Source organism: Puma concolor, chromosome C1 (genome assembly GCF_028749965.1).
Source record: "Puma concolor isolate L17-30 chromosome C1, mPumCon1.1.hap2, whole genome shotgun sequence".
Lineage (NCBI taxonomy): Eukaryota > Metazoa > Chordata > Mammalia > Carnivora > Felidae > Puma > Puma concolor.
Genome location: NC_141674.1, coordinates 2,252,069 through 2,279,767, shown reverse-complemented (window position 1 = coordinate 2,279,767; position 27,699 = coordinate 2,252,069). Strand labels below are relative to the sequence as shown.

The 27,699-nt window shown below is 58.2% G+C and overlaps 3 protein-coding genes across 10 annotated transcripts in view; 2 read left to right on the top strand and 1 right to left on the bottom strand.

Moving 5' to 3' along the window:
- The first annotated feature begins 68 nt into the window (after positions 1-68).
- On the top strand, positions 69-8,431 carry CC1H1orf174 (chromosome C1 C1orf174 homolog). Of its 2 annotated transcripts, XM_086715490.1 has the most exons (5): positions 69-193; positions 6,042-6,152; positions 6,750-6,884; positions 6,986-7,444; positions 7,863-8,431. In XM_086715490.1, the coding sequence occupies exons 1-5, from the start codon at positions 179-181 to the stop codon at positions 7,971-7,973; spliced, it is 831 nt and encodes a 276-aa protein (XP_086571616.1). In that variant the 5' UTR covers positions 69-178; the 3' UTR covers positions 7,974-8,431. The 2 variants fall into 2 exon arrangements, with proteins under 2 accessions (XP_086571616.1, XP_025767871.1); XM_025912086.2 differs by lacking the exon at positions 6,750-6,884.
- A 3,156-nt stretch (positions 8,432-11,587) lies between these two features.
- Positions 11,588-23,943, bottom strand: DFFB (DNA fragmentation factor subunit beta). 7 transcript variants are annotated; one of them, XR_015254394.1, is made up of 9 exons: positions 23,623-23,943; positions 22,455-22,581; positions 20,049-20,285; positions 19,171-19,250; positions 17,207-17,377; positions 16,174-16,274; positions 14,746-15,637; positions 13,146-14,648; positions 12,426-12,550 (listed from the first exon to the last, which is right to left on the bottom strand). XR_015254394.1 is itself a non-coding variant. In XM_086715484.1 (7 exons), exons 1-7 carry the CDS (start codon positions 23,743-23,745, stop codon positions 12,316-12,318), a joined length of 1,074 nt encoding a protein of 357 aa, XP_086571610.1. In that variant the 5' UTR covers positions 23,746-23,936; the 3' UTR covers positions 11,588-12,315. The 7 variants fall into 7 exon arrangements, 3 of the variants coding, with proteins under 3 accessions (XP_086571610.1, XP_025767921.1, XP_086571611.1); XR_015254395.1 differs by having other exon boundaries at positions 13,146-14,900; positions 15,018-15,637; XR_015254396.1 differs by having other exon boundaries at positions 13,146-15,212; positions 15,392-15,637.
- Positions 23,944-24,821: 878 nt separating this feature from the next.
- CEP104 (centrosomal protein 104) overlaps positions 24,822-27,699 on the top strand; it is a 35,370-nt gene continuing 32,492 nt past the window's right edge. The window contains exon 1 of the mRNA XM_086715480.1: positions 24,822-24,976. The gene's annotated coding sequence lies outside the window, so the exon portion shown is untranslated. The remainder of the gene's footprint in view (positions 24,977-27,699) is intronic.

Sequence of the window (27,699 nt, the reverse complement as noted above, 5' to 3'; positions counted from 1 at the left end):
CGCCGACTTTGTTGGGTCACATGCCGGAGGATGCCGGGCTGTGATTGGCCAAACTTCTGGTGCCGTCAGACGCCGGGCGCGGGCCGAGGGCCGCCGGGTCGCTGCTCCTCCGAGAAGCGTTAGGCCGGGACGCGGGGGTTCGGGCAGTGCTGGGGGCGGCAGCGCGCCGCTCACACTCATGAGGAGCCGGAAGGTGAGGCGCCGAGACCGAGCGGGAGCCGTGCCGATGAGGCTGGGGCTCCCGCCACCCATTGTCTGGGGAGTTGAGGAGGCCGCGGTATGCCCTGGGCCGGGGGCTGCCTCTGCTCGAGACTCCCTGCCCTCGCACTCGGGTCTGAGGTCTGAGACCACGTCCGGGAGGGTTTCCACATCACGACCCTGGGTGGGGGGCGGGTTTGGGGTCACGCTTTTGGGTAGTGGGGGGGGGTTCCCACATTACACCCCTGCGGCGGGGGGAGTCTTGGGTCACGCTTCTAGGTAGGGGCTCCCACATTACGGCCCCGTAGGCGGGCGCGGGTCCTGGGGCATGCTTCTGGGTAGGGGGGCTCTCAGCTTACGGCCCTGAGTGGGGGGGCAGGTCCTGGGTCAGCCTTCTGGGTAGCAGGCTGCCAGATTACGGCCGGGGGGGGGGGGCGGGTCCTGGGTCAAGGTTCTGGGTAGGGGGCTCCCAGATTACTGCCCGAGTTGGAGAGAGGGGTACTGGGTCGCTCTTCAGGGTAGGGGGCTGCCGGACCACATCCCAGGAAAGGGGGCCTCCCTGTCCAGAACTGGTCTGGACCCCTGAGTACTGCTGCCGCCACCCAAGCCCTCTGTTCTTCAGCATGTGAGCTCAGCCTGGCCCCAGTCACTTCAAGTGCAGAGGGGGAGAGGACTGACCCGGCACTGGTTCCTGGCACTCTGTACCTGGCGACGGACCGGGACACAGAGCACCCGGTGCCCAAGGAGCGGGTCCTTTTCCGGGCGGGGGGGTGGGGGGGGTCTTACCAGCCTGGCCTCTCTTTTGATGGAATCTTTTGGCCCACATTTAAAGTTACTGGTCTGGTTGGATGCGCGCATGCCACTTTACTTTTGTTTTCTTTATGCACGTCTGTTATCTTTGTTCCTTGTGTAGATGGATGAAAATGAATGTTTTCTGGTGGGCATTTGTGTTTTCTTTCTAGCAGTTGCTCTAGGTTTCACCGTATGCATTGTAACTTAGTGGAATCGGCTTTGTGGTGTGTAAATGGGGTGACTGATCGGTCAGGGGCCCCCACATGTGGGGCGGCAGTGGCGTGGAAGCCAGTGGCCCGGGGCGTGAAAATTCACCTGAGGCCGAACCCAGGAGCTGGAAGGGCGCAGTGCAGGAGGGGCTGCTGGGAGGCAGTGGGCGGGGCTGCGGGAAAGCGGGAAGAAGCGGAGGTGTGACCACCAATGGGGTTCTCCCTTTTCGGGACCTGTGCCGGTTGTAAGTAGCCCATTGGCCAGTTGGGGCCTATGGCTATTTCCGGGGGCGGAGTCGCCTCGTGGGTCTGTTTTCAGACAGGTGGGCGCCGGCGCCCTTTCTGCACCCGGTTGCTCCAGCCTGTTTGCCTAAAAGCGGCCTCTACAAGCTCCAGATTTGTCGTGAGACCTAAAAATGTACCTTTATTCCCTTCACCCACTTTCTTGGTATGTCGGGATACCTGTTATATCTATTAGCGTTAGAAACCCAACGACCTGTTCTGATCGTTTCTCCATGTGTGGTCCTCTCGTTGCCCCAATGGTCCTGCTCCCACCCCCGTCTTTTGTGCTGTAACTGGCAAATAAGTCACATTCCTTTTTTTTTTTTTTTTTTAATGTTTTTATTTCTTTTTGAGACAGAGAAAGACAGAGCGTGAGCAGGGGAGGGGCAGAGAGAGAGGGAGACACAAATTCTGAAGCAGGCTCCGGGCTCCGAGCTGTCAGCACAGAGGCCGACGCGGGGCTCGAACTCACGGAGTGTGAGATCATGACCTGTGCTGAAGTCGGACGCTTAACCGACTGAGCCACCCAGGCACCCCAAAGCACATTCCTGTCTACGTTGTATAATGTTATTTCTACAACCGCTTATAAATCACCAAGAAAGGAAGCACCCGTGCTTGTACGCTGTCGGTAAGCATCGGCAAAAGGGCGCCCTCTTTCTGTGAACTTGAACGGGAGTTCGGGGCCACTTGCTGTCAGCCTGCAGAGCTCCCCCCCCCTCCGCCCCGTACCTCTGGCAAGAAACACGGGCAGCGTTCTCTCCGCTTATCCGGAAGTGTCTCTTGCTTTGATCGCTTTGCTAGATACAGGGTTCTTGGTTGGCACATTTCTTCTTGAAGAACTTTGACTATGTTTGACTATATCCATTGCCCCTCCTCAGTTAGCGGTGTGTTTGTTTATCGGGCTCCCCTGGTGAGTGTTTCCTCTGCCACTTTCAAGAGTTCTCTGTTCTTAGGCTTTCAGCCTTTAAGCGGCGCCGTCTGTTTACACAGCTCTTTCCATTTCTCTTATTGGGAGTTTAGTTTCTGGACATTCCTGTGTGTGAAGGTGGTTGGTTTTTTTTTGTTTGTTTTTGTTTTTTTTCAATAACTGGGAAGTTTCAGCCATTATTTCTCTGTGTATCTTTTCTCTCCTTCCCTCCCCTTCCTGGCACTCCCATTACACATATGTTGGTGCCCTTGATTGAGTCCCATGTTTCTTGAAGACTCTTCATTTTTCTTCATTCTTTTTTCTCGTTTGACTTGCATGACCTTGGGTTTGCTTATTATTTCTTCTGCCAGTTCCCTCCAGTGAAGTGTTTATTTCAGTTCTTGTACTTTTTCACTACAGAATTTCCTTTTGGTTCCTTTTCATAATTTCTTTTTATCGTCATCATTCTGTATTGGATGCAACATTGTCAAATTTTTTATTCCTAACTGTGGTTCCTTTTAGCCTTTGGACATGTTCATCATGGCCACTTGGAAGGCTTTTTCTGGTAAACTCCACCCCAGGCACCATCACAGGTTCTTGGAACATCGCCAGCTCTTGTTCCGCTGTAGACATCTGCCTTCCTCTCGCACGCGCCATCATTTCTTGTTGAACCTGGACATAGCAGATAGTGCAGCAGTTCTGGGTACCTGTCTCCCACCCCCACCCCCACCCCCACGGCCTATTTTTTATAGGCTTTTTATTTGGTGACTGGGTAGATTTCTTCTATGGGAGTCTTTTTCCCCTCTCACCGGGGCAGCTGGGACGCGCCCCTGCCTGCCGGGCAGCCCGCATCCTCCCTGGGGTGGCGCTCTTCCTCTCCTCCCCTGACCACACCCAGCTGTCCCAGTAAATGCCTGTTGATTGCTCAATTGTTTTCAGCAATAGCCTGGGGCATAAATTGCTCTGCCGATAATCCAGTCTAGCTGTGGCTTCTTTGAAGGCCTAGTTTCTGGGGTCAGTGTTGGATGTTTGTGCTGACCCCAGGAGGGCTCTTCCAGCTGCATTATTCCCTGGTTGTCACCTGCAGACTATCTGACCTAAAGTTTATCTTGATGTCTCTTTCTAACTGCCTTTCTCCACAACCTCTAGTGTTCTGGAGAGCCCCTTTACGCATGAGCTTTATCCACACTCTTTGCAAAAGAAGTCAGTTCTGTAGGGAACAGATTAAGAATTCTGATTAGGAACTCTGTTTTACGTCTGTCCCTCCCTGGGCGAAATGACAGTGCCTTCACTGGTGTGACACCTCTGCCCCTGAGCTCTTGGAGGAAGGCTTGCTTCTCCTGGCCTGGACCCACCTCCTCCCAGCAGGGGCAAGGGTGGTGGGACCCGCCTCGCGCCTGGGAGCCCAGCGTCCTGGTGGTGGCGGTCTGGTGGCAGTCTGGAGTCCATACACCACTGAATTTTGTGGGTGGTCTTGAATAACATTCTTTTACCCTTTGCATGCCATAGGACCATTTCCAGAAGTCTTAAATGGTTTTCATTCTTGCCAGTTCTGTGGGGGTCAGCGGGGTTCCTTGTGCTGACCCGTTGGAAGTCAGTCTTGTCCTGCCCTTTTGGGAAACCGCAGTGTTGCCTGTGACATCCCAGTTTTTAACCACTCGCTTGGAAGGCAGAAGACCGACGACGGGAAGCAAAGCAGCTGTCCAAGGCAGAAGAAACTGCCGGATCCCGTGTGGGAGCTGGCGCCTGGGGGGTGGCTCCACCCACAACGAACCTGAAGCCAGCGCGATGCCATGCCGGATGTGACATGCCATGCCGGATGTGACGGCAGCTCCTGAGAGATGGCCTATACCCGCCAAGAGAGCCTCTGCAGGGGGCCCAGAAGTGAAGGTTAAGGAGCCCGCCTGGGGAGCCTGGAGCCCCCCGCCTCAGAGGTGAAGCTGGAAGGCATCGGGAAGCACACAGCTGCGCAGAAGGGCCTGAGCGCCTCGGCGGCACAGAGCCAGGACTGCTGCTCCCCGGTTCCGTCCCTGGGGAGCGGGCGGCTCCTGGAGCTCATGTCGGGGAGAGCCGTGCGTGATGAAGCAGGGTGAGGAGGACTTTGAGGCCACGCATCCCTGTGTAACCTCACACAGGCCCCTCACCGGAGCCGCCATCCTCTTAAGAGGAGGCTGTTCAGGCCCCAAGCACAGCACGTGCTAGCTACATCAGCACTCGGTGATAGCGGCAGCCATCCTCAAGGCCAGTCGTGTCTCTCAACCAGCACCGAGCACAGTCACAAGGGGGAGTGTCGGGAGCAGGACTCGTAGGGGAAGAGAGGACAGTTGGTGGCCTGGGACTAAGGCGGCCGTTCCCTCCTGGGAGGTAGGAGGACTTCGGGGGTCATCTGGGCAGGGCAGGGAGGACGGGCGTGCTGGAACCGCTGCAGACTCCCCCACAAGTGGCTGTGAGCCCAGACCCTGCTGCACCCACCCGGCAGGACCTTCACCTGGCCTGGAGCGCCGTGTCCCCGCTGTGCGCACAGGCCACGGCCTTTCCTTTTCCTTCCATCCTGAATGCCGTATGGGACAATCCAGTATCTCATGGCCTGGGTGAGCCGCCACCTCCAGGGGCCTCTGGAGACCTCCAGGGCTGCAGATGGGGATGGGTGGGACGCCATTACAGATTTCTAAACTAGCGGTCTCCGTTTTGATTGGTTTCCTCTTCCTTCCCCCGGCCCCTCGGCCCCCAGCCCCTGCCCTTCCACCTGCATGCCGGCCCACCCTTGCTCACCACGTGCACTTGGTATCCATTCCAGAACAGAATAAGGAATTAGTGGAAAAATGGTGAGGGATGCCTGCGTGGCTCAGTCGGTTAAGTGAACAACTCTTGATTTCAGCTCAGGTCATGACCTCACGGTTTGTGAGTTCAAGCCCCACATCGGGTTCTGTGCTGATGGCTCAGAGTCTGCTTGGGATTTTCTGTCTTCCCTCTGCCTCTCCTCCGTGTGTGCACACCGCTCTCAAAAATAAATATTTATTTAAAAAGAGAAAAAGCGTGGAATTCAGATAAATCTGTAGTTTAGTGAACAGGGGTGAGCCAATGCTAACTTTTCCATTTTGCCAGACGTACCGTGGGTTATAAGTTTTACTTTTTCATTAATTCTTTTCTTGCATTAGAAGACTCTTGCATTCGGAGTAAACTGGCGGCAGACCGTGTTAAGATTAGTCCAAAGTCAACTGCTTTAAACCAGTAGAACCGGGACTGTTTCCACCTGTAATTTGAGGGAGGGAGCGATGGCGGTGGGGATGCCTTTTTGTTTTTTCATATTACCTTTTATCAGGAACTCAGATACCATGTAAAAGTTCAAGAACCTTCTGAGGAGACTGCTTCTAAACGTTTGCAGCTAGTTTAGTATCTGTTAACCTACAAATGGAGGTATAAGGTGACGGGGACAGACTGTCCCCAAGCTTCTGAGGCCGTTGGAAAGAGTAGGTCTGCATCTTCAATCCAAGACAGTTTAGTTTGAATTTGCACAAGGCCACAGGGGACTTTCCAGAAAGGTGAAGAGGGGGGTGGGAAGGACTCAACAGGGTTTTCTTCGGTTAGGAAGTCGCTGTGTCCAGGCTCGCGTCTCACAAGAGCGTTTTCTGACGCCTTGGGTCCTGGTCTAGCTCACAGGTGAAGTGCGGTCTTCGGTGCGCCTGAGAGCCCGCCGTCGCTCAGCCAGGTTGGCCTCTGCTCGGGAAGCCAGCATCGCCACGTCTGCCAGGACGGTATGTCAGGTGAGTCTCGGTAACACAGAGCTGCCGGATATCGACCGGTGTGGCCATTTGTATGCGAAATGTTCGCCCTGAGATGGGTCGTGTTAGAAAAGTGTCGTGGTGCTTCTGTCCCAGAGGAGAGAACCGCGTAACTGCTTTCAGAGGAAGGTGCGCTCTCCAGCCCAGGGCCGTGCTTTTGGAGCGTTCGCCCGTCCATGGGCAGGGGTGTCTCAGACTCCGACTCACTGTGCACCTTTGCTGGTCATTCCTTGCCGCCTTTTGCGTGGTGTCAGCTGCCATGGCACCACGCTTCTTTAGCCCTGACCGCTTCGGGAGAGAGGTTTGCCTCTGTCTGTGCCGAGCGATCCTAGCCCACGAAGTTGCTGTAAGCTCAGCCTGCCTCGGGCCGCGCTCCGGGGTCTGGTTGGGACTTGGGTTTTACACCAACAACTAGCGTAGAGTTTCAGTGGCCTACGCTGCTTTAAAGACTGCAGTCCATTTAGTAAATCCTGGCTGTGCACCTGCTCGGGGTCACAGAACGGCTTCCGTCCGAGCAGAGATGTGTGCGACCCGGAGTCCCGCGCTGTAACTACGATATGGTGGTTTGTGCTTCCGAAGGTACCTCAGGAAGTAAGAGGCCCCGGTGGGTGTGTGTCTAGATTCTTCCCCAACCGCCAGTTTACATCGTATCCCTCCGAGGGAGACAGTGACGTGACCCCATCATGCAAGTGGCAACAACGTCTCTTGCTTAAGGTGTGAGGAGGGCTCGCCCCCGGGACGGAGGCCTCCTGACTCGCCGTCCGCCTCACCATCCTACACGTGTCTGGTTCTCTCACACACTTTTCTCTCCACAGACTTCCTCATCACACAAAGCCGCCGACAGGCGAACTTCCAAGAAGTTCAAGTATGACAAAGGTCATCTTGTGAAATCAGAATTACAGAAACGAGTTCCCAAGAGCGATAGTGCTGCTCTGCCCAAGATACCACCCGAGCGCCCCTGTGACAGTGACCCTCTGGGGTTTGCCGAAGACCCCACGGCGCCTCCAGGAAGGGGAGCTGGTGCCCCGACAGAGCCGGCGGCCACGGGCGGCCCCCTCGGGCATGGCACCGCTGTGGGCGACACTCGCCCCGCAGAGACTGAAGATGGCCCGTCCCCACCGGCACACGGGCCCCTCACGGGAGAGGACCCCCACGGCAGCCGCACCGCACGGGGCGGGGCGGCACTGCAGACAGATGACAGCGTCTTTCTGGACGAGGACAGCAACCAGCCGATGCCCGTGGGCCGGTTCTTCGGGAACGTGGAGCTCATGCAGGTAAGACTGGCACCTCCGTGGCTGCCCCCGCGCGGGGCACGCGCTTGGCCGGCTCTCTGCTCTCCCTGCACGTGGCACTGCCTCGGGGACAGGCTTCGGTCCCCACGAGCAGACAGACCAGTCACTAAGTGGGCGCACCCCTTCCCCATCCTCAGCGGCAGGTGGTTGCCAGGGCACAGCTGCTTCTGGGAGGCCTCCTTCCCGCTCGGCCCTCGGGGTGGGGGCAGGGGGCCTGGCAGGTGACTCTGGGCCTCCCCGCACGGTCACGGGTGGGGAGCAACTGCCCACACTTGTGGGGCGTCCTCTTCCGTTTAACCCTTGCGTCCCCCACGTCAGCCGGTGGGGGACGAGTCCTCGCCCAAGAGCCGACAGGTGCGGTGGGCTGGCGGTGGCTGAGGGAGTGTTTCCTTCCCCCAAGGACCTTCCCCCGGCGTCTTCGTCTTGTCCTTCAATGAGCAGACGAGAATTCAGGAAGATGCATTTCAGAGCCAAAGACGATGAAGAGGATGATGATGGTGTAGAAGTGTAGAGAATAAAACACGAATTTGACAGTCAGTAGTAGTCTGACAGTTGAGCAAGTTCTGGGATTCACACGACCTTATCTCCCAAGAAAACGTGTCCTTCACCACACGTTGAAGCTGACCCACAAACGCCCTAGTGCAGAACGCCAGATACCTGCAGCATGGACACGTGTGACCCAGAACGTTCTCCGAGATCGTGCGGTTTCTGATATCCGTGTGTGCGGACGATGGCTTGAGTCCCCTGAGGGGGCTGGGAGATCTTTCTAAAGAAAACTGCTCACTTAAGCTCTTTAGTTTTGATAACACATGCGTTTATTTTCCATTATCAAAATTTGATCATTCTCATGATTGAGTCAGTGCCAGTTCTTAAAGAACTCTCCTTCTATTTCTGTACATGAAGCTAATGTTTACCTTGGGAATTTTGCAAAACACATACGACTAAGAAATAAAATATATTTTGGAAGTATTTTTAAAGAGTCTCATGTTCCTAAAACTCCATGCTTGTCTACAATATTTGAGAGTCGAGTGGGGAAAACGAATCCTTTCCCACCTGTATTTGCTAAGGCTGGGTCAGCCTTCGTACCTGCTCCCTGGGTTGTGGGCAGAGGTGAGGCCCGAGAGTTGAGAGCTGAGGCTGTGCCCTTGAAGGGAGAGGGCCCCTCCGTGTAGACTGAGGGGTTCCTGAGATAGCGGCGCTCAGCACAGTCCTCGCCCCGTGCGGTGTGGTTACAGAGCGGGTGGGCAGGTGAGGAACACCCACGAGGGATCCCCACGACTGACCGAGGGAGGCTGCCTGCGATTCAGGAAGACTGGGATTTTCTTGAGGAGCATCAGAGGCTGTTCTTCAGCTGCGGTCGTCCCCCTCGTCCGCGGGGTCGGAAGCAAATGTCCTCCCTGTGACGCAAGGTCAGAAGGTTGGAAGTAGCCCAACTCCGTGTCACCTGCCCGCATCATCAACCTCCTTCATCCCAGCACACGGGCATTTGTCATGAGGGCGGGACGGCACATTGTCATGACCACTCTCCTTTACTGTTGGTTCCTTCCTGTGCCCGATGCGAGGTTCAACTTTATCACAGGTGCGTGTACAGAAGAGAACTTGGCACGTAGCCGGTTCGGGACCACCTCTGCTTCAGGCTTCCACTGGGGGTCTTGGAAGGAACCCCCTGCCGATAAGCAGGGGCGGGGCACTCCAGTAACAGGAGCTCAGTCCTGACAGCAGCTACATTTAACCGTATTACAATGTCCTGTGAGGCACGGAAGGATCTCACGTGAAAGATCATTCGGGGCAGGTAGGTCGCTGAGTTGCCCTATAAGCTTTTCGAGCCCCTCCAACACCCACCCGAGACACTGCCCAATGTGACCATTAGCAGCTGTGACCACCGACTCTGGATAATTTTGTGGTTTATTGATCAACAAACTACTTAATAACTTGAAATTGTTGCTTATAAAGGCATTTTGACGGCAGCCAGGAAAAACAACTAACTAGTTGGGGTTACTGCAGAATTAACTAATGATCACAGCACCTGAGTTAGTGGTGAACGACTGCGTCAGATGCCAGGAGTCTCTGGCCTACGTACCGGCCTCTGGGAGAAGCATCGGCCTGACCTGCAGAAGAGCCTTGCTATCACGTTCCCACCAAAATGCAGAACGAAACCGAGCGTGCGCCTGGGGGCCCCACCCCTGCTCCCACTGCGTGGCCTCCTGGGGTGGCGAGCGGGCCAGAGACGGTTACTCCCAGGTGAGGGGTGCTGCAGGAAGCAAGCAGGTGTCCCCTGCAGAGACGGCACAGACAGCATGGAGCTGGGGAAACCGTGCTGTGCTCACGTGCTGCAGGACCAAGCGTTGGGCTGAGGCCCGTTGGGAATGACCTTAGCAGTACAAAAGGAATGCAGACTAAGCCCTGGGGACAAAATAAAGTTTCAGAAGGCATAGCGAAATACACGTTAGAATTACTTATGACCTAGCAGGCCCTGTGACAGTGTGAATTTTTAGGAAGCATCTCTACTTACTGGTCTTCACGAAGTGCTGCCCAAGTGGTTGGCTGAGCAGCAGAGGCGTTCCACGCGGTCTTAAACGCCCACTGCACAGGGACCCCCCACGGGCCTCAGGCTGGACGATCCCCACAACTGCTAGGACTCAGGAAAGGATATACTCCCAGTCCCCGTTTATCGCAGGAAGGACGCTTGGGGCAAAGTGCAGAGGCCTCGAGCTGGTGGAGGAGACCTGGCTTCCCTCTCCAGCCAGATGTGAGGCAGTGCATGTGAGGGCTGCCGACCCGGGAAGCTCACCCAGACCTTGGGGCCGCCCAGGGTCTTGTTGGAGTCACACGAGCTTGGAATGCCCACCCGAGGACCTCGGACTTGGACCCCAGCCCGGCCCAGGTCACTGGCTGGTGACAGACACCCCCCAGGGCGGGGTGTTCCTGGAGCCTCAGGCAGGCTGGAGACCGGCCTGTCCTGGCAATGGGCACTCGGGGCCCCTTCCTAAATTGCTTCAAGGGCTTCCTAGAGTGTTTGGGGTTGAAATGCCCCCTTTCCAGGCCTCGCCTCACCAGAGCCCTTGTGCCTTGCTCACACTGGTCCAAGGGCCTCCTCTGCGGACCCTTCACCTCGTCCCTCCCCCCCCAGCTCTGCACGCCGACTCCCTCCCTGGGCCTCCCTCGCTCTCCAGCCAGCTCCCTCTTAAAGGCTGACTGCCGGCCGCCTCCCTCCTGCAGGCCCTGGGTCTGGAGGTCCTCCCTCTGCAGACTTGCTGACCAAAGAGCCGGCCCACAGCAAGTGACGGGCCTGCCGGTACGAGGGACCTCCTGCCCGGACCACCCAGCATTCCTGCACCCACAGATCACCAGACTCAACACTCCCAGCCGCTACGTTTTAACTCCCTTCTTTTGTTGAAAACGGACAGCCTATGACCCCGTTTTGCAAAGAGGTCGCGCTGCTGCTGGGCTGGAGAAGGAGGGTCCACCGGGACAGCAGGGCGCGCTTCCCACGGGCCCCGACTCCCCCACGGTCTGGGCTTCCCCATCCAGCCAGGTAAACACCACGTGCTGAGGTGGCACTCGTACGGTTCCACACAGGATCAACTCGCTCTGAGATCTCGATTTCCGAAAATGGAATAATGATTTTGGCTCAGGTCACCATCTCACAGCTCGTGAGTGCAGGCCTTCAATCAGGCTCTGTGCTGACAGCACAGAGCCTGCCTGGGATTCTCTGTGTGCCTTTCACTCTCTCTCTGCCTCTCCCTTGCTCATGCTTGCTTGCTCATTCTCTCAGAAATAAATTAAAACCTTTGAAAAAAAAAATCACTAACCCCTATTTTTATCCTCATTTTCATCATTCCCAGTGAGTGCAAACTTTTTTGATAAGTCTTTTTCTGAAAAATCTTTATTGCTTTTTATGATTATACAATAAATGTAAAAATTCAAATATTAAAATCTGTGATTTTAAAAAATCAATGTTTAAAGGATCATGAAATAAGTGATCATTTCAAAAACTTCAAGTATTATAAAATACATGATTTAGGAAATTGGCTCTTTAAAATCCGGTACCCCCCACCCACCCACCGTCCTCCAGGACTACTGCTGTCCTGACGGTGTGTTTCCTGACTGTCTTGTACGTGCGTGTGACATACACTCGTGGGCTTTTATAAAACCAACAGATCGTCCTCTGCATGGTCAAGCCACTGGATGCTTTGTGCACTTGACAGCTTCCCTTTTCCGTATGAAACACACAGAGCTGCCACGTGGCTGTGCCTTAGGTCCACATGGAAGACGAACCCAGAAATTAATGGCCTCTGACAGCTTCTGAGCTACAAAGCCAGCGGTTTCCCGCGGTTCAGCACGATACCACAAGCGGGACTCACCTGTGGACAGGCATTCAGAGGGTTTCCCGCTTTCTGCCATCATAAACCATACAGCAGCGCGTGTCCCTGCGCATTCTTTACAAACATTTCACCCTGAATGGGTTGCCACTCTTTGGAGCATCCGGAAAAGTCCAGCAGATATAGCCTCACATCCGCCCGGGAGCAGAGACCCAGCAGAGAGCTGACACAGAATGCCCGCGCCTCGGACCAGCGCAGCCACGTCGGGCCTGACACTGCGTCTCTGCGGGGGCCGCCCAGCAGGGACGGAAGGGCTCCTGAGCCAACCGCGCGCCCCAGGGCACGGCTAGCCTGTCCGCTGGCACTCGGGCCGTCGGAGGTGCGAACACAGATTCGGAAGTGTAGCGAGGTCAGAACTTGTAGGAGGGCTCTGTGAAGTTTTTCCACAAACCACTGCAGCGGCAAAAGCGTAGTAACAGTGCCCAACGGGAGGACGTGCCCGCCGGGGGAGGAGGTGCCACACTTGGCCCATCACTGGCACTTGCGGGCCGGCTGCCGTCTCTTCGGCTTCGTCTGGGGTCTGTAGATCCTGCGTGGGTCACAGCGGAGCCCGTGGCTGGTTTTCTTATGGCAGGCGATGTGGACCAGCTTCAGGTTGTGTGCAGTGAAAAGCAGGCCGTAGAAGTACTCCCAGGACACCTCCCTGCCGGCCCGCTCCGCAACGGCGGCCTCCAGCGTGGGGATGACAGTGCGCCTCTTTTCTATTCTGCAGGGCAAGGCGAGACAGGGTCACGGTTGCTGCCGGCGTCCCACGGCCCCTACCGAGTAGCCTGCTATGGCAGCACGGGGACACGTTGGAGGGCTTCACCCGGTCACTGTGGCCCAAATGGGAGCTGACGTTTGGGGGCGTACAGGAGGACACGTGGCCAGAGGTTCAGGTATCAAAAGGAGCCGCACTTGGAAACACGCCCGAGGAGCAGCGGGGCAGTGACCCCTCCTCTGGCCGCGGCTGTCAGCAGGGGCAGCGCTGGGGGGACGGTCCTCACCGCATGCGGCCCCAGGGCCAGCAGCTTGAATGTCTCACGGAGGAGGGCTGGCGGTGCGTGTTTGTAAGTACTGAGAAGTACACAGGGCAAGGGGGTGGAGCCCTATGCCACCCATCCCCACTGACACCCGTCTCCGTGGTGACACAGGAGCACCTCCCCTGCTGAACCGCAGAAGTAAAGCTGAGCCCCTATCCTCCCTGGGGAGAGTCTTAAGGGCCTGACGTCTGTCTTCCCAACCACGACCTTGTGCTTGTGTGTGTGTCCACTGGAGACAATCGCGATACTGCTTTGTGTAAACCTGTTCTGCTTACACACCATTCGAAGCCCGCGTACTGACAGGTAAAGCTTGCGAACTGAGCTTATAACACGAGGAATAGAAACAAGGCCAGGAGGGCCACTGCAGCATGCTGGGCCCACCTGTCCCTACAACACGGAGAAACACTGAAGAAAAGGGAAAAGAGGTACAAAGCTGAGCAGGTGAGGGCTCCCCACTGCCAGGAACTCAAGTCCACACTTGATCCGCAGGGGCGAGCCACCCTCCTGCAGCCCACTGGGGCTCTGGTCCCGACAGAGGCCCAAGGGGAGGGCCAGGGAGGTGGGACCGAGACCCCAGTCCAGCCATTAAAGCGGAAGGGAAGCGGCAGGGGCGCCCGGGGCTCCGGGAGGGAGGGGAAGCCACCCTACCCTCTACCTACTGCTGCCTGCCCAGCCCCAGAAGAGGGGGGCGCCCGCTGACCCCGACCGCTCCTGTGGCTGCGCGACGCTGGAGGGCTGGCTGGGGGCGGCCTTGCTCCCCATGGCGCCTTTCACCCTCAAGGAGGCCAGGCCAGGGCCCTCCCCACTGACGCCAGCGCTCAAAGAGAAGGAGCCCCAGCGCGCAAGCACGTATCAGGCGTCCGCTGGCGTCCTGTGTGCTGGAGCCACATGGCCGAGCCTCGGTCAGCAGCGGGAGGGGTGAGGACAACACACAAGGTAGAGGCCCCAGGAGGCATGATTCGGGCGCACCAACAGCGTGACCATTTCCACAGTCACCAGGAAACCCAGGACCCTCGGCTCACCGTTCACACAGACCCATAGTCCGACTGCACCTGCCACAGGGGACGGGACCCAAGGCAGAAATTAATACTCCACTGTTTCAGAGCCATGGGAAGCCCTGGCTTTCCGTGAGTGTCCGGCAGAAACAAATGCAAAACCACCCTGTGGGGACAGGACAAGCCAGTGCACAGAAAACACAGTCCCCACCGAGGGTGGACTCTGAATCCAGACGCACAGATTTCACAAGGAGCACGCCGCAAAGGTCGAGGACCCCGGCGGAGGACCTGGGCTAGAGCACTCTGAAACAGACCGCTGAGAGGCCTCGGAGGGCTCCCCGACACCACCCCCACAGCACAAGGGAGACAGGACGAGAAGGTCCAACGTGCGGCCAGCGGGAGCTCCAAAAAAGCCGGACAGAGAGAAGCCGAGAAGGGGTAACTAAAAAATACTTAGGTGTTTTCCAAAACGAAAGAGAAACTTGTCTTTGGAACAAAGACAAGCCCTGGTCAGAATTTAAGGATCTAAACCCACACACACGCCATGTTCAAAGAGAAAGGGGAAATCTGAAATGTCCGCAGAAACGGCAGAGAACAGGCTGTGGGCAGAATTCTCCCAAGCAGACGCCGGGAGAGTGTGAGCACGTCTTCAAAGTTCTGAAGGCGGGACACCCACCGCCCAGAATTCAGTATCGCTAAATGACCACGCAGGAGTAGAGGCCAGAGGGACATTTTCCAAGACCAAAGAACATTTAGTGCCCACAGGACCCTCCTGGGAGAAACGAGCCTGAAATAGGACAGAAAACCGGAAGTCAGACGTGTGCAGAGAAGCAGGCCGATTTGCCGGAAAACAGAAGTACTGTATTGAGACAGAGAAAATGCACCTGAAACCAGGGTGTCAGACAACCCTGCTCCAGCCTCTGCTGCTTCGTCTGCACTCTGCTCCAGGCTGGCCTGCTCCGCCCCTTGAGTGCTGGGACCGCCCCCAGATCGATGTCCCCACGCCCCAGCGGGGCACGGAAAGTAGCCGACAGATGACCTGGAGAACCCGGCAATCGTCTCTGGGTGCTCCGTGCACATCGAAGGGGTGAGACCCAGCACCCTGCCTAGAGGGGAGCGCAGCTCCTCAGCTCAGGCACCAGGACAGCCTCCTCACCTGAACGTGCACCCCAATCCCCAGCACCCGGGTAACGGTGCGCGGAGCCCGAGAATCTGCATTCCTGACCAGTCCCCACATGCTGAGGACGCTGCCGGTCCACGGGCCACACCCACATGGCCATGCAGGTCGGTCCCGCGTGCGCGCTCAACCCAGGGGGCTCTGTAATAGCGGAAGGTGGACGGCCAGAAGCGCCTACCGGGATGGAAATGGATATTCAAACGATACTGTCTTGAAAGAGCGAGGCACTCTGCACCTGCTGAAATGAGTGCACGAAACCCACAAACGCATCCCCGCGAGCACGACATAGGACGGAAAAGCCCGGTGTAGAGTCACCACGTGTGATACCACTTACGTCCGTTTTCAAATCATACCTACGGGGTAAAGGTCTATATAAACAGGCATCACAGGGACGCTCGCAAATGGCAGCAGAGCGGTTCCCCAGCGAGGACAGGGGTGCATCCAGGAGGGGTGGAAAGTGAGCCTCAGCTGTCCCTGTCATGTCCTACATATGTGCAAAGCCACCTGTCCCCAAAGTGATAGAGCCACTTGAAGGGCACTGGAAGACCTCTGTCTTCACAAAGCAGAGACAAGGACATCATTATGTTCCAGAAAAGAGTCTGTGAAGATAACACAATTTTACTTGTGCGCCTTTTTGAGAAAGAGCTCGTCCACGTGGAAGAACACTGCTGCCGGCCTCCACGCACCCCAGTGAAAGCAGGAAATGCCCCGCGCACAGTAACCACCCAGAGCCCCTGCTCTGAGCACCTCCTGCTTGGTTGGGGCAGGACACCCCCAGAGTGCGATGCGGTGAGAGCCACCCACTGGGCCCCACAGGTGGAGCCGGACGTGACCGAGGGGCCACGTACCAGGTCGCACGCACGTGGACAAGGACCTGGACCAGCTCCTGTCGGAGGCCCCCACCGTGGAGGGCACCTAATCAGGCAGGTTAGGAGTGGGCACCTGCACCCATCCCCACGCACACCCAGGACACCTTTGGGTCCACAACCCACAAGCTCGGCACATGAAACACGAGGCAGCCGGCAGGCAGGCCACGGACGCCACGGCAGGGACAGGCCCCCGCAGGTGCCCCGTGGGTCTGTGAGCTCAGTTCTCAACAACAAGCACTCCTGACCTCTGCGGAACCCGTACTCACATGTGGTCCAGGTTCCACGTACTGAAGAGGATCCGGCTCTCCCTGTTACCATAGGGGTTGATGGAGTGTTTGGATGCACAGCTGTCCACGTCAAAGGGACCCTAGGCAACAGAGAGCAAGCTCAGGTCCTCGAAGGGCCTTACCCCGGGTCTCAGGCAAGCGGGAGGCGCTGACTGACGAGCCCCCGGTAGGGGACTTAGTCCTGGTAAACGGTGTGCTGCTTGGGGCAATCAGGAACCCTGTCTTTGGAACGGCGCCCCCTCTCCCTCGTTACCCCCAGTAAGATACTTGTTAGGAATGCCGGATTCCCAACCGAGCGCCTGCTGGGTCCCACACCCGCCTCCAGGGCCTGCTCCGTACCCTCAGTGGCACTAGAAAAGCCACCAGTGGGGACGGAGCATTTTGCTGGAAATGCATGGGGTCCAGGAGGCCGGGAAGGAAGCACGGGCAGTGAAACAGCCCCTGCCCGTCCTCGCAAAGGTCGCCGGCCCCAAGCCTCCAGACTGTGACCCTGTTCCCCAGAGGTGGTAGCACTTGTTGGGAAGCGGTATCTCTGTCATTTATCCGAGTGTCCAGGAGGAGGCCCAGGACCCTGCTCCCAGCTGCTGCCACCACACCCCGCCAGGGAGTGGAGTCAGGCCACACTAATGCCCGAAGGGTCACATCTGGCCACCAGTCCTGAAATCTGAGCCGTCACCTAGACGGCTGCCCGGGGACACACCACGTTTCAGAAGCTCTGAAACCGTCCTCTCCTCTGCCCACCACCCTCCTCCCGAGGGGGCCAAGTGGTGCCCTCCGTCCCCAGTGCCCCGCGTACTTACTCCCTGCCACCGGCGTTTCTCGAAGGAGGGCCCCGGCCCGCGGCAGCAACACCGCCCGGGAAGTGGGCAGAAGACCTGTGAGGAGCAGCTGGGGGCCGGGAGGTGGGGGGTCTTTCCCGGCACCGTCCGGGGGTTCCAGGGCCACTGAAGCCAGAGAACCACGAGCTGAGCTGATGCCCGGAGGGCCGCCCCGGCCCCGGCCCCCGGCTCACCTGGCAGGAGAACCAGCCTTCGGGTGTGCAGAGCCGGCTGTCCGCCTCGGCTCCTCTGTCGAAGTAGCTGCTGTGGTACTGCTCCGCCCTGAGCTTCCGGCACATGAGGCCAACAATCCGGACGTACTCCTCCTGAGCCTCCGCGCCCACCATGGAGGCAGAAGCGCTCACCTTGAAGACGCCAAGGGACATCGCTGAAGGCTGGCGCGGTCGGGGGACTCCGAGTCCACTCGGTGCCACGGCCCTCGGGGACCCTGCCGCCTGGGGTCCCAGTGCGCTGAGTTCACACGGTCCCTGGCCGGCCAAGCCCGGCCAGCTTCTCTGGGCCCGTGACGTGCAGCCGGGGTCAGGGTCGGCCACGTAACAGACTCAAGCTCCGGGAGTCCTGGCCCCGTCTCCCTGGCGCTCGCCGCTGCCACGTGGGAAGAAACTGAAGAAGAGGCAGGCAGGCGAGGAACGTCACCCGCCCGCCACCCACGCTGCCCACTCAAGCTGGAGGGAGGCTCACAACAATGCAGCCAAATGCTGAGCACCCAGGGGGAGGCAGAGAAAGACCCCCCCCTCCTCCCCACGGGGCTCCTGGTCGAGTGCGAGCAACAGGACAGCAGACACATTAACAGGGCACAGACCCCGGCAGGGTCTGTGTGGTGCCGAGGGGGTCACAGCCTGAGAGACAGGCCGGGGCGGCCAGGGCAGGAAGCACGCTCTCGGCAGCAGCAGGGGGCAGGCAAGGGTGGCCAGGTGGAGCGGAGGTGGAAGGACAGAGAAGGTGGGAGAGCCGGGCCAGACCACAGGGGCCTAAACACCGCGGTCCTGAGCTTTCCTTCTCAGTGGAGCACGGGCCGTGCATCGTCCTGCACCATAGACCCTGCGATCTACGGTCCAAGAAACGCGGGCAGGCATGGAGGGAGAGGGGGAGGGAGCGGGGCAGGAAGAACATCTGCAAAGTCAGGGGGCAAGACGGCCTCGGGACTGCCTTCCAAGCACACGAGCACAGGGGCAGCTCCCCCCCCAACACGCCTCTGCAGGGAGCACCCAATCTCACCCCTGCGTGGAGGGCCCGGCGCAGGGGTCACGGGATCTTGGCCTGGACTCCTGTCCACTCTGAGGAGCTGACCTCTTACATGTTTCATCCTTACAGAGGTCAGCGCCTAGGGAACGCACCCCACCTCTGTCCCATCGTACGAGGTCGGAAGGCAGCTGCACAGACCCCCACCCTCATGGCAAAAGGCGAGTGCCACGGGACCAAATTTTCCTCTGAGCGGGACGGGATACCGCTCCAGCTCTGCCCTCCGTGCCGCCAATCTGTCCGTGGGCTCTGCTTCTTCGCTGAGGGGGCAGCAGGACAGAGGCCACATTGGGCACAGATTTCTCTGGGGACGGACAGCCACGTCCAGTGAGAGCACCGAAGCTTTAAATCTCCATCTGTGTTCGCTTCTCGGATCTCCCAGGGGGGAGGAAGGATGTCATCTCCTTCCTGGGCCCGTGGAGTCAGAGCTCACACCCACAACGGCTCGGAGCACCCCAAAAGCAGATGCAGCTCAGCCCTTCCCAGTTCTCGGAGGTCAGGCCCCCCACCCAGGGCCACAGCCTGGAGACAGAAGTGTCCTCGTGGGGAAAGAGGCCAGGACCCACCCACGTGGGCGTCTGTCACAGCCAGTGCCGGATGAAGACAAGTTCACGTCAAAATCCAACCACCTGACGGGTGATGATGTTCACAGGTCGGTTCTATTCAAAACCCACACTGAGACTCCAGCGCAAAAAGAAAGGGGGCCAAGGCCCCAGGTGCCACCGGGCGCCAGCTCAGGCCAGCTCAGGGCAGAGTGCGGGGAGCCGGCCGCTAGCTGCACCCCAGGGACACCGCGAGCTGGGCCCCGGCGGGGCCGTCCGCCTGCAGAGGCGCGTAGCTCCGGGCACCGTCTCCACGCCTCGCCTCGACCCCGTGCCCGCCACCGCACACCCACCTCTCTCAGGTAGCTCCGGATACGGCTCTCGCAGCTGTACCTCAGGTAGCCAGACTTATTCTTGAATCGAGACTCCAGACCTGCCAGGAGCAAGAGAAGACGAGACCCCCCTGGAGTCCACGGCCATCCTCTCCCGGGCGGCAGGCTGCAAGTGCCACCCGCCTCGTCTGAGAAACGTGCTGATCGTGTCCCGTTCATGGGCTCCCGCCCTCTGCCTGGAGAGGGTTCTCTGGCCCACCTGCATCGTGGGCATCTAGACACCACAGAGGGGCTTCGGCTCCAGGCACCCGAACCCCCTCTCCTGCAGTCCAAGGGCGGCTCCGGCGGGCCTGAAGGCCGCGCCCCGAGGTGGACACGCCCAAGTGTCCACGGCCGGGTGACAGACAAGCAAAACGCGGTCCGGCCACACCACAGAACGAGATCCAGCCTGAAGGAGGGAGATCCTGCAGCACGCGTGCACCCGAGGGCACTGTGTCTCGTGGAGCAGGCCAGGCTCAGGGCCGAGTCCCGTGTGATCCCCCGGAGGAGGCCCCGAGGGAAGTCAGATCCAGACCGGGTGGAGGGTGGGGGCTGGGAGGGGACATAGGGACGGCTGCCGTTGAGGAACGTGAGAAGGTTCTGGAGACGGATGCTGGTGGTGGCTGCACGCCACAGAGAATGTGCTCGACCCTAGACCGTACGCTTAGAATGATTCAGACGGAACACGTTACGTCACGTACGCTTTCCCACAACTGACAGAGGAGTAAGGAGGCCAGTCCCGGGGCCTCTAGCACACAGAAGCCAGGCAGGCCCCCCGCCCAGGGACTGCAGTGGGACCTGGTGTCCCCTGCGTGGCCAGCTCCCAGCAAGCCCCACCCCTGCTCCGGGCCCCGGAGTACCTTCGAACCACGGCGGGTCCTCGGCCCTGGTCTCAGCCTCGGTGTTCTCGCTGACGGTGTGCAGGAGGTCGGCCAGCAGCTTCTGCCGCAGCGGGGCCTGCTCCCCGGAGAGCAGCTGCCGGGCAGCCTGGATGAGCCCCGCCTGCGGCTTGTGGAACGCGTGGAGGAAGTGATGGATGTCACTCACATCTGCCACCAGAAGAGTCACAGACAGAAAAGCCGGCGGTCCTTTGAGCGCTGCGGTGAGGAAGGGGTCTCCGCACGCCCAGCATCACCACGCTTCTGGACCTGCCAGACCTCAGGGGCGTCCGGGGCCCCGGGCTTGCCCGGATGCCAGCTAGCCCTTCCCCTGGGCCTGGCTGCCCACCCCTCAGCGTGGGGAGGGGCTGGATGTGGAGGCACCACAGCTGGTGGGTCGCTGCCCTTCTCTTCCCCAAACGAAACCTCCCACGTCTCTAGGCCTCCTTCCGGACCTCCCTCCTGGAGCCTCCCACACCCACCTGACTGCAGCCCAGCCAGCGCTTAGAACCCAGTGGAACCACGGTCTACCGCGACCCTTCGTGACACCTTGGCCAACAGAAGCGGCAACCCACAGAAAGAACGATGCTCCCACGGCCCAGCGGGTCGTTCCAGGGACAAGAGGCTGTTCAGTGCTCGAAAATCAACCAGTATAAACCCACCCTTCGTGGGCTAAAGAAAAAGAGTCACATGATCATATCCACTGACGAGAAAGGCAGGAGGGAAACGCTTCCGGGCCCAGGGCTTGGTGACAAGTTTCCAGTCTTCACGTGCAGAGCATGAGCACAAAAGGAAAGCACGGGCAATGTGGGCTTCATCGAAATGGAAAACTTGTTCTGTGAAAGAGCCTGTTCTGGGGATGTAAAGACAAGCTACGGAGCAGGAGGAAATCCCTAGAAGCCACGCGTCTACCAAGACTCATATCCAGTACGTATTCTGAGAAAAACCCGAAACTCAACAGTTAAAACTCCAATTAGAAAATGGACAAAATACAAACAGACAAAGACACGCCTTCTGGGCGAGGACGGGCGGACAGCCTGCTAGCCCAGGGAAAGATGGTCAACTGCACTACCAGCAGGAACACAAAGCTGTCCACACGGAGACACTTTGCACGCCCATCAGAATGGCTAAAATAGAAGAGTGGCGAAGCCAGAAGTGGGGGAGGCTGCTGAGGCCGTGGGACAGGCGTTCCCACTCTGGAAAACAGCCCGTTTCTTTAAAAACAACGACAACAATGTGGGGCGCCCTGGGGGGCTCAGTCGGTGAAGTATCCAACTCTTGATTATGGCTCAGGTCATGATCTCACGGTTCATGGGTTCGAGCCTCACGTCGGGCTCTGCACTGGCAGTGTGGAACTTGCTTGGGATTCTCACACTTCCCTGCTCTCTGCATCCCCTACTTGTGCTCTCTCTCTCTCAAAATAAATAAATAAACTTAAAAAAAATATTGAGATGCAATCCCAATCTCTCATGATTCACACACTTGAACAAGTCCGTGTTTCTTAGTCTGTTCACTTCGCCACCACGAAATGGGAAAGAAAAGGAAAAGCCAGGCAGGCTCTCAGCCCTGTCCTGCCCAGTCCCCACCTCCTGCAAGGGGCCGTCCCAGGAGGCATCACAGTGACTCTGCTTTCTGGCTGCCTCCTCTAGAAGGACAAGGCCCCAAAGAGATAGAGTGCTTGCAACCTTGGAGCAGACACTAGATGTGACTGCTAACAGCGGAGTCCCAACCGCAGGGCAAAGCCACACGTACACCACACTAGGGCCCCTTTCTGTCCCTTCGGCCAAAGAGGCAGATATCTCTGTCTTCAGGGCTCCCACTTCCTGGAGCACCAGAAGCATCTCCTGAAATGTAAGCCACTTTGCACAAGAGCCAGGAAGGCACACTCGCTCTGCCCCTGGCCTACAGCTCCAATGTGCAACTTGTCATCGAGCTGGTTCTTAAATCCGGATGCCCCTAAAGAATCACGCCTGGAAGCGATGCCTCTGATGGGCCCCCAACGTGACAGCACATCAGCAAACACCAACAGAGCAGACAGAGCACAACCTGAGCCACCACCGCTCCCTTCGCACGGCCCGACGACACAGGATGGCGTCTCTCTCTGGCTCTGCCTTACCCACAAACCTGTGCAGGTCCCAACCCCCAGATCCCTCCCTTCTGCCCTCTGGAGTTACTAGGACACCCAGAACGAACATAAAATTCACATAACTTAGAAAAGACACCTAAAACACCCAACTGGACAACCAGGCTCCCGACTCAGGGCTCCCCCCTGGGGAGCTCAGAGCGAGAAGATTCTCCGTTTCCCTGGCTGGTCCCCCACAGCAGGCCCTCAGCACCTCCAAAGCCGGGCCGGCTTCCCCGCCACTCTCCCACGTCCCCACCACTTACAGCCTTGCCAGGTCTGGCCTGAGGTGAGAAGCACGAGTTCCGAGTTGTCAGGGACACTCGAGAAGTAGTCTCCGGTGAGCTCGGTGCCGTCTTCGTAGAGGCACAGGCGGGAGCCGGTGATGGGGAGCTGCGGAGAGGGAGGGTAGGGCAGGAAGCTAACGTCTCGGGTCTTGGGCGGGCCGCCTGGGAGCATTAACCTGAGGCCCTTCCACCTGCGGTCCTCACAATCAGAAAAAAACTGTGTTTTAAAAAATCGTGCCGGGGTTACACGTCGTTCGAAAATATGACAAGTCACATAAAAATATATACCTAGCGGTGTCGACTCCACAGGATTCGCCACACAGATCCTTTCGAAACGGGCTCCTTAAAGGCACTTAAAATCGGAGCCCGTTTCAGAAAATGATGCCTGACTGCTTCCACTAAGCCCATAAACACACCCCCACCAATGAGGACACATCACCCGACTGGTATCAGGACACGCCCGCTCAGCACACTCCGTTTTCCTGAGCGATGATTAAAGCGAACATCTTCCTGAAAATGACTCATTGCCTCTGGCTGACAAAGTGTGAACGGCACACGGTCCGCTGGTTTCCTAACACTGTCCCTCCACGCTCGTCAGCTTTATGAGCGTTCAGGGCAACTCCTGACGGTCCCGCCCCCACACGCACACACACACACACACACACACACACCCCCACAACCCGCGCTGTTCCAGGTCCAGGTCAAGACAACAAATACAGTGAGACTCCAGTGAGAATGAGGACTGCAATCCCTGCGACAACAGTGCTGGTCTGTGAACACAACTCCTTCATTTCACGGAAGGGGAAACTGAGGCCCAGAGAGGCCCACTGACTGTGCCCTGGAGCACACAGCAAGTTAGCAGATATGCACTAGAACAGGGAGTCCCAGAATCTCAGGCCAGAGCTGCCGTAATCTTCACGGTCAGAAGAGGGAGGTGTTGCGCCAGAACCCTCCAGAAACTCCCGCTGAAGGGCTGAGTGACTACAGGAAGAAGTCTGAGGAGGCGCCAGGTCCCATGGACCCCGGCCCGGGGCACGTGCAAGTGAAGGCACCCGAACCCCGGCCCCGGGCACCCGCAAGTGAAGGCACCCGAACCCCGGCCCCGGGCACCTGCAAGTGAAGGCACCCGAACCCCGGCCCCGGGCACCTGGAAGTGGAAGCACCCCTTCCGCAGCACCTCCTGGTAGCTCCTCCCCGCCACCCCAAACTTCTTCGTCCTGTGCAGAGCCCGCAGCTTGAACGTCTTGGGCTTCCGGAACACCGTAAACATCCTCAGGACCTCCGGCCCCGCCGGCGGCACCTGCTTGGCCGGCCACTCAGGCTGTTGTTCGCCCAGGACCCAGAAATCAGCTGAGCGGCGGGGGTGCGGAGCTCGGTGGGCTCTGCGACCGAGACCCGGGCCGCGCGCTGTCCCCCCGGAAACTCCATTACCCAGAAGGCCCGGGGAAGCAGAGGTGCAGCCCCGCCTTGCGCGCAGACGCCGTCCTCCGGGGACTTCATCACCCAGAAGGCCTGGGGAAGTGGAGCGGCAGCCCCGCCTGTGCGCAGGCGCCGTCCTCCCCGAGACTCCATTACCCAGAAGGCCCGGAGAAGTGGAGGCGGGGAGACGCCGCTTTGTGCGCAGGCGCGGCCCAGCCCGGCCCGTCTGGTTGTCATGAGAGCGGCGGCCGCGGCCCTGGCGCTGGGCGCAGGCGGCCGGGGCTGCTCCTCGGCGGCCACCGCCGCTGCGGCTCGGGGGTGCGGGCCGGCCCGGGGCGGTGGAGGAGGCGCCGCCTGAGCGCCGGAAGCCGCTGCCGAGGGGCGGCGGAGGGCCCTGGGAGCCGTGAGGGCGCCGAGGTCCGGGCGGGCCTTCCGTTCTGACAGGTACCGGGAGTCCCGACGACACCGCGCGGGGCCTGGCGGTGTGGGCGCGGCCGGGGGCCGGAGGGCGGAGGCCGAGGGGCTTGGGGGCAGGGGCAGGGGGCCGGGCCCGGGAGCGCGTACGGAGCGGGGTGCCCGGGCCCGGGTGAGCGCTGCCCGCGCTCCGCCCGCCGCAGCCCAGGGTCCGGCCTGCGGTTGCCTCCAGTCGGCGTCGCATTTAGCGTCGGGTACTTTCTGCACGTCGCGACCTCCGTGTTCGGGCCGCACGGCTGACGGGGACCCGAGTGAGTGAGGAATGCGGTCGTGCCGCCGTGCGGGTTCGGTGCGGCTCCCCACCCCCGCCTCCCCACCCATCTTCGGTTTCGGACGTGCGCTCGGCGGCACTTGCGGCCTTTAAGATTACCTGGCCAACCGTTCTTCACCCGCCTAACAGTTAGGTTTCCGCAAAAGAACAATGGAAACAAGGTTTGTCTCCTAATCTTGTAGCCAAACGTTCGGAAGTTGCTGAATTGTTTCGCTTTGATTCATGGAGGTCAACGATCCTGAGAACATCTCAGAAAGTTGCGTTTTGATAGACTTGGTGAGGCTACCGCTGAGCTGCCTTCGTCCACGCAGCCGCTAGCGTGTGCCGCAAGGCCGAGGTGAGAGCCGTTGCTGCTGCTGCCGCGGTCCTACTTGCCGGGAGCCGAGTATTTCGGGGAGCTTTGATTTTCCCCAAAATATCAGTGGTGAGGTTCACAGAGGCTGATAATAGCGTCCTGTAGTAACACTCCAGGTATCACGCAGCCCTTGAAGGTTCCCACAAAGGGTCCCACAAAGGGTGCAGGGTGGAAGGGCCGTGGAAGAAGGTGGACAGAAAGGAATCGTTTCCAAACAGTGGGGTAGTGTTGTCCTCACAGTGCCCAGGCGTTCCTCCTACCTGGGTCCTGAAGGCCCGCACTCTGTCTGGGGCTTACTGAGACAGTGTAGTAAATGGACACCTCCTTCGTTAGGACTCTGGAAGTCTCATGTTTAAGTCTTAGCACCTTAGCAGAGAGGACTGCTCAAGGGCAGAGACTCCGGAACCCGAGCGGCTAAACACAGATTCTGCCCACACAGCTTACTACCTGTGTAACTTTGAGCAACAGCCTGTCCGTGTCTCGGCTTCCTTATCCCTGAGGTTGGCGTGAACAAACCTATGTCAGTGTGACAAAGGTGTAAGTGTGTGTCTAGGGCTGAGGACAGTCCTTGGCGCACAGCAAGTGCTTCAAAGGTAGTGTCCACATGATCACATTCAGCTGAAGGTACCTCGTAGACACCTACAGTTCCAAGGTGGAACAGGAAGTCGTGGGCCCTGCCCTTGAAGGTGATTGAGGGATTTAGGGGCGCCTGGGTGGCTCAGGCGGTTGAGCGTCTGACTTCGGTTCAGGTCATGATCTCATGGCTCGTGCAGCTTGTGCAGTGCAGAGCCTGCTTTGGAGCCTCTGTCTCCCTGCCTCTCTCTCTCTCTCTATCTGTCTGTCTCTCCCACCCCATTCGCACGTGCACACACACAGTCTCTTGTCTCTCTGTCTCTCAGAAACATAAAAAGTTTTTTTAAAAAGATGATTGAGGGATTTGAGGAATTCAGAGCAGAGACATAGAACTTTCAGTTCGGCTGGACTTCAGAATTCATGATAAGAAGTGGGGGTTCGGGGCGCCTGGGTGGCGCAGTCGGTTAAGCGTCCGACTTCAGCCAGGTCACGATCTCGCGGTCCGTGAGTTCGAGCCCCGCGTCGGGCTCTGGGCTGATGGCTCAGAGCCTGGAGCCTGTTTCCGATTCTGTGTCTCCCTCTCTCTCTGCCCCTCCCCTGTTCATGCTCTCTCTCTGTCCCCAAAAAAAAAAAAAAGAAGTGGGGGTTCAAACAGCAGACTGGGTCAGGACACAGATGACCCTTCAACCCGGGATAGGGAGCACATCTGGAGCTCTGAGTGAAGACACAGATGCTGATGAGCCCAGCTGGGCGTGAGGAGAAGCACAGGATAGTTGGGGGAGGGAGGAGTGCTGCAGACAGGGAGACTTGGCCACAGGCCACAGTCGTCCTCTAGAAAAGAGTGGTGGAGAAGAGGAGATTCAGTCCTACTCAGCCATCTGCAGGATGGTCGGGGCGTGGGGAGTGAGTGCAGGCTGAGAGCCCCTGCAGAGGACGAATCCCTGCCCTGGTGAGGCCAGAGGTGGGGCTCCACCCACACCCCTGCAGGCACACCCCAAATATAATCACTGCCTTTCATTACCTTCTGGGCGAGTTTCAGCTTTCCTCCGGTACTGTGACATCCTGCAGTGAGCTTGCATCAGAAATAACCAGGCTCCCTAATGATGGTTTATTTTTCTATTTGGAATGCCTTTGTTCCCACAGCCCAAGAAACGTTAGCAAGTACCAGCCAGTAATTTATGCATGTGGGCCTTTTCAGGTTCAGGATGGAAGTAAAAGAAAGATCTAGATCACACACCAAGCACATTAAAATAAGCAAAATTTCTTGCGGGATATGTTTATATGTCACATCCCATTCAGAATTTCAGTTGACAGTATGTCCTATCCCAGAGAACTTTCTGGAGAATTCTTTATTATCCATGTTAGTGAGGATTCTTCTGATTGCGGATACTTAAAGGTAGTTCGGATTGGCTTACTGAAGAGGAATCTGATTGGCTCAACGACTCGAAAATAACCCAAAGCTTATGAGTAGTTTGGGCTTTAAATGTGGCTGAACCTCAGGGTTCCCAAGGTGGCTGTTGCCCCGTGTCAGCCCGCTCTCTGGCAGGACCTCCCCACAGGAGGCTTCCAGGAGGCCCCTGGGAAATATTCTGCGGCCGTAGCCCCAGCAGGAAGAATACTTCTCTCTCCCAGTAGCCGCGGCAGAGTCCTTGGGGAGAGCCTCGCTGGTCCAGTGTGGGTCCTGCTCTCCTGTTCCCGTCCCTGAACTAGCTGCCAGGGAGGGATGTGGAGCGTGCGGGGGAAACTGCAGGCGGGTGCCGTCTTCACACAGGGACAGGATGGCAAAACCAGACGTCGCAACATCCACCCTCAAAATGATATTCAGCTGTGAGCGGCTCACTAAAAAATGGCATAAAACATTCGTTCGACCAATGGCTAAGTATCTGCTATGAGTCAGTCACTCCCGCAGGCCCCGGGTGCCACTTCGGCATCCGACCCGCCTCCCTGGAGTCCTGCTCTCCCTTCTGCGGGCGTGTGCTTGCCGTCAGCCGTTACCACGCTGCTGATCAAACTGCCCCTTTCCTCTTACTTTTGTGTAACTTGTTAACACGCTGGTGACATTGCTTTCTAACTCAGATTTAACAAAAAATAAAAATTTGGTATTTTTATCTTAGCAAAACTGTGTTTTTACC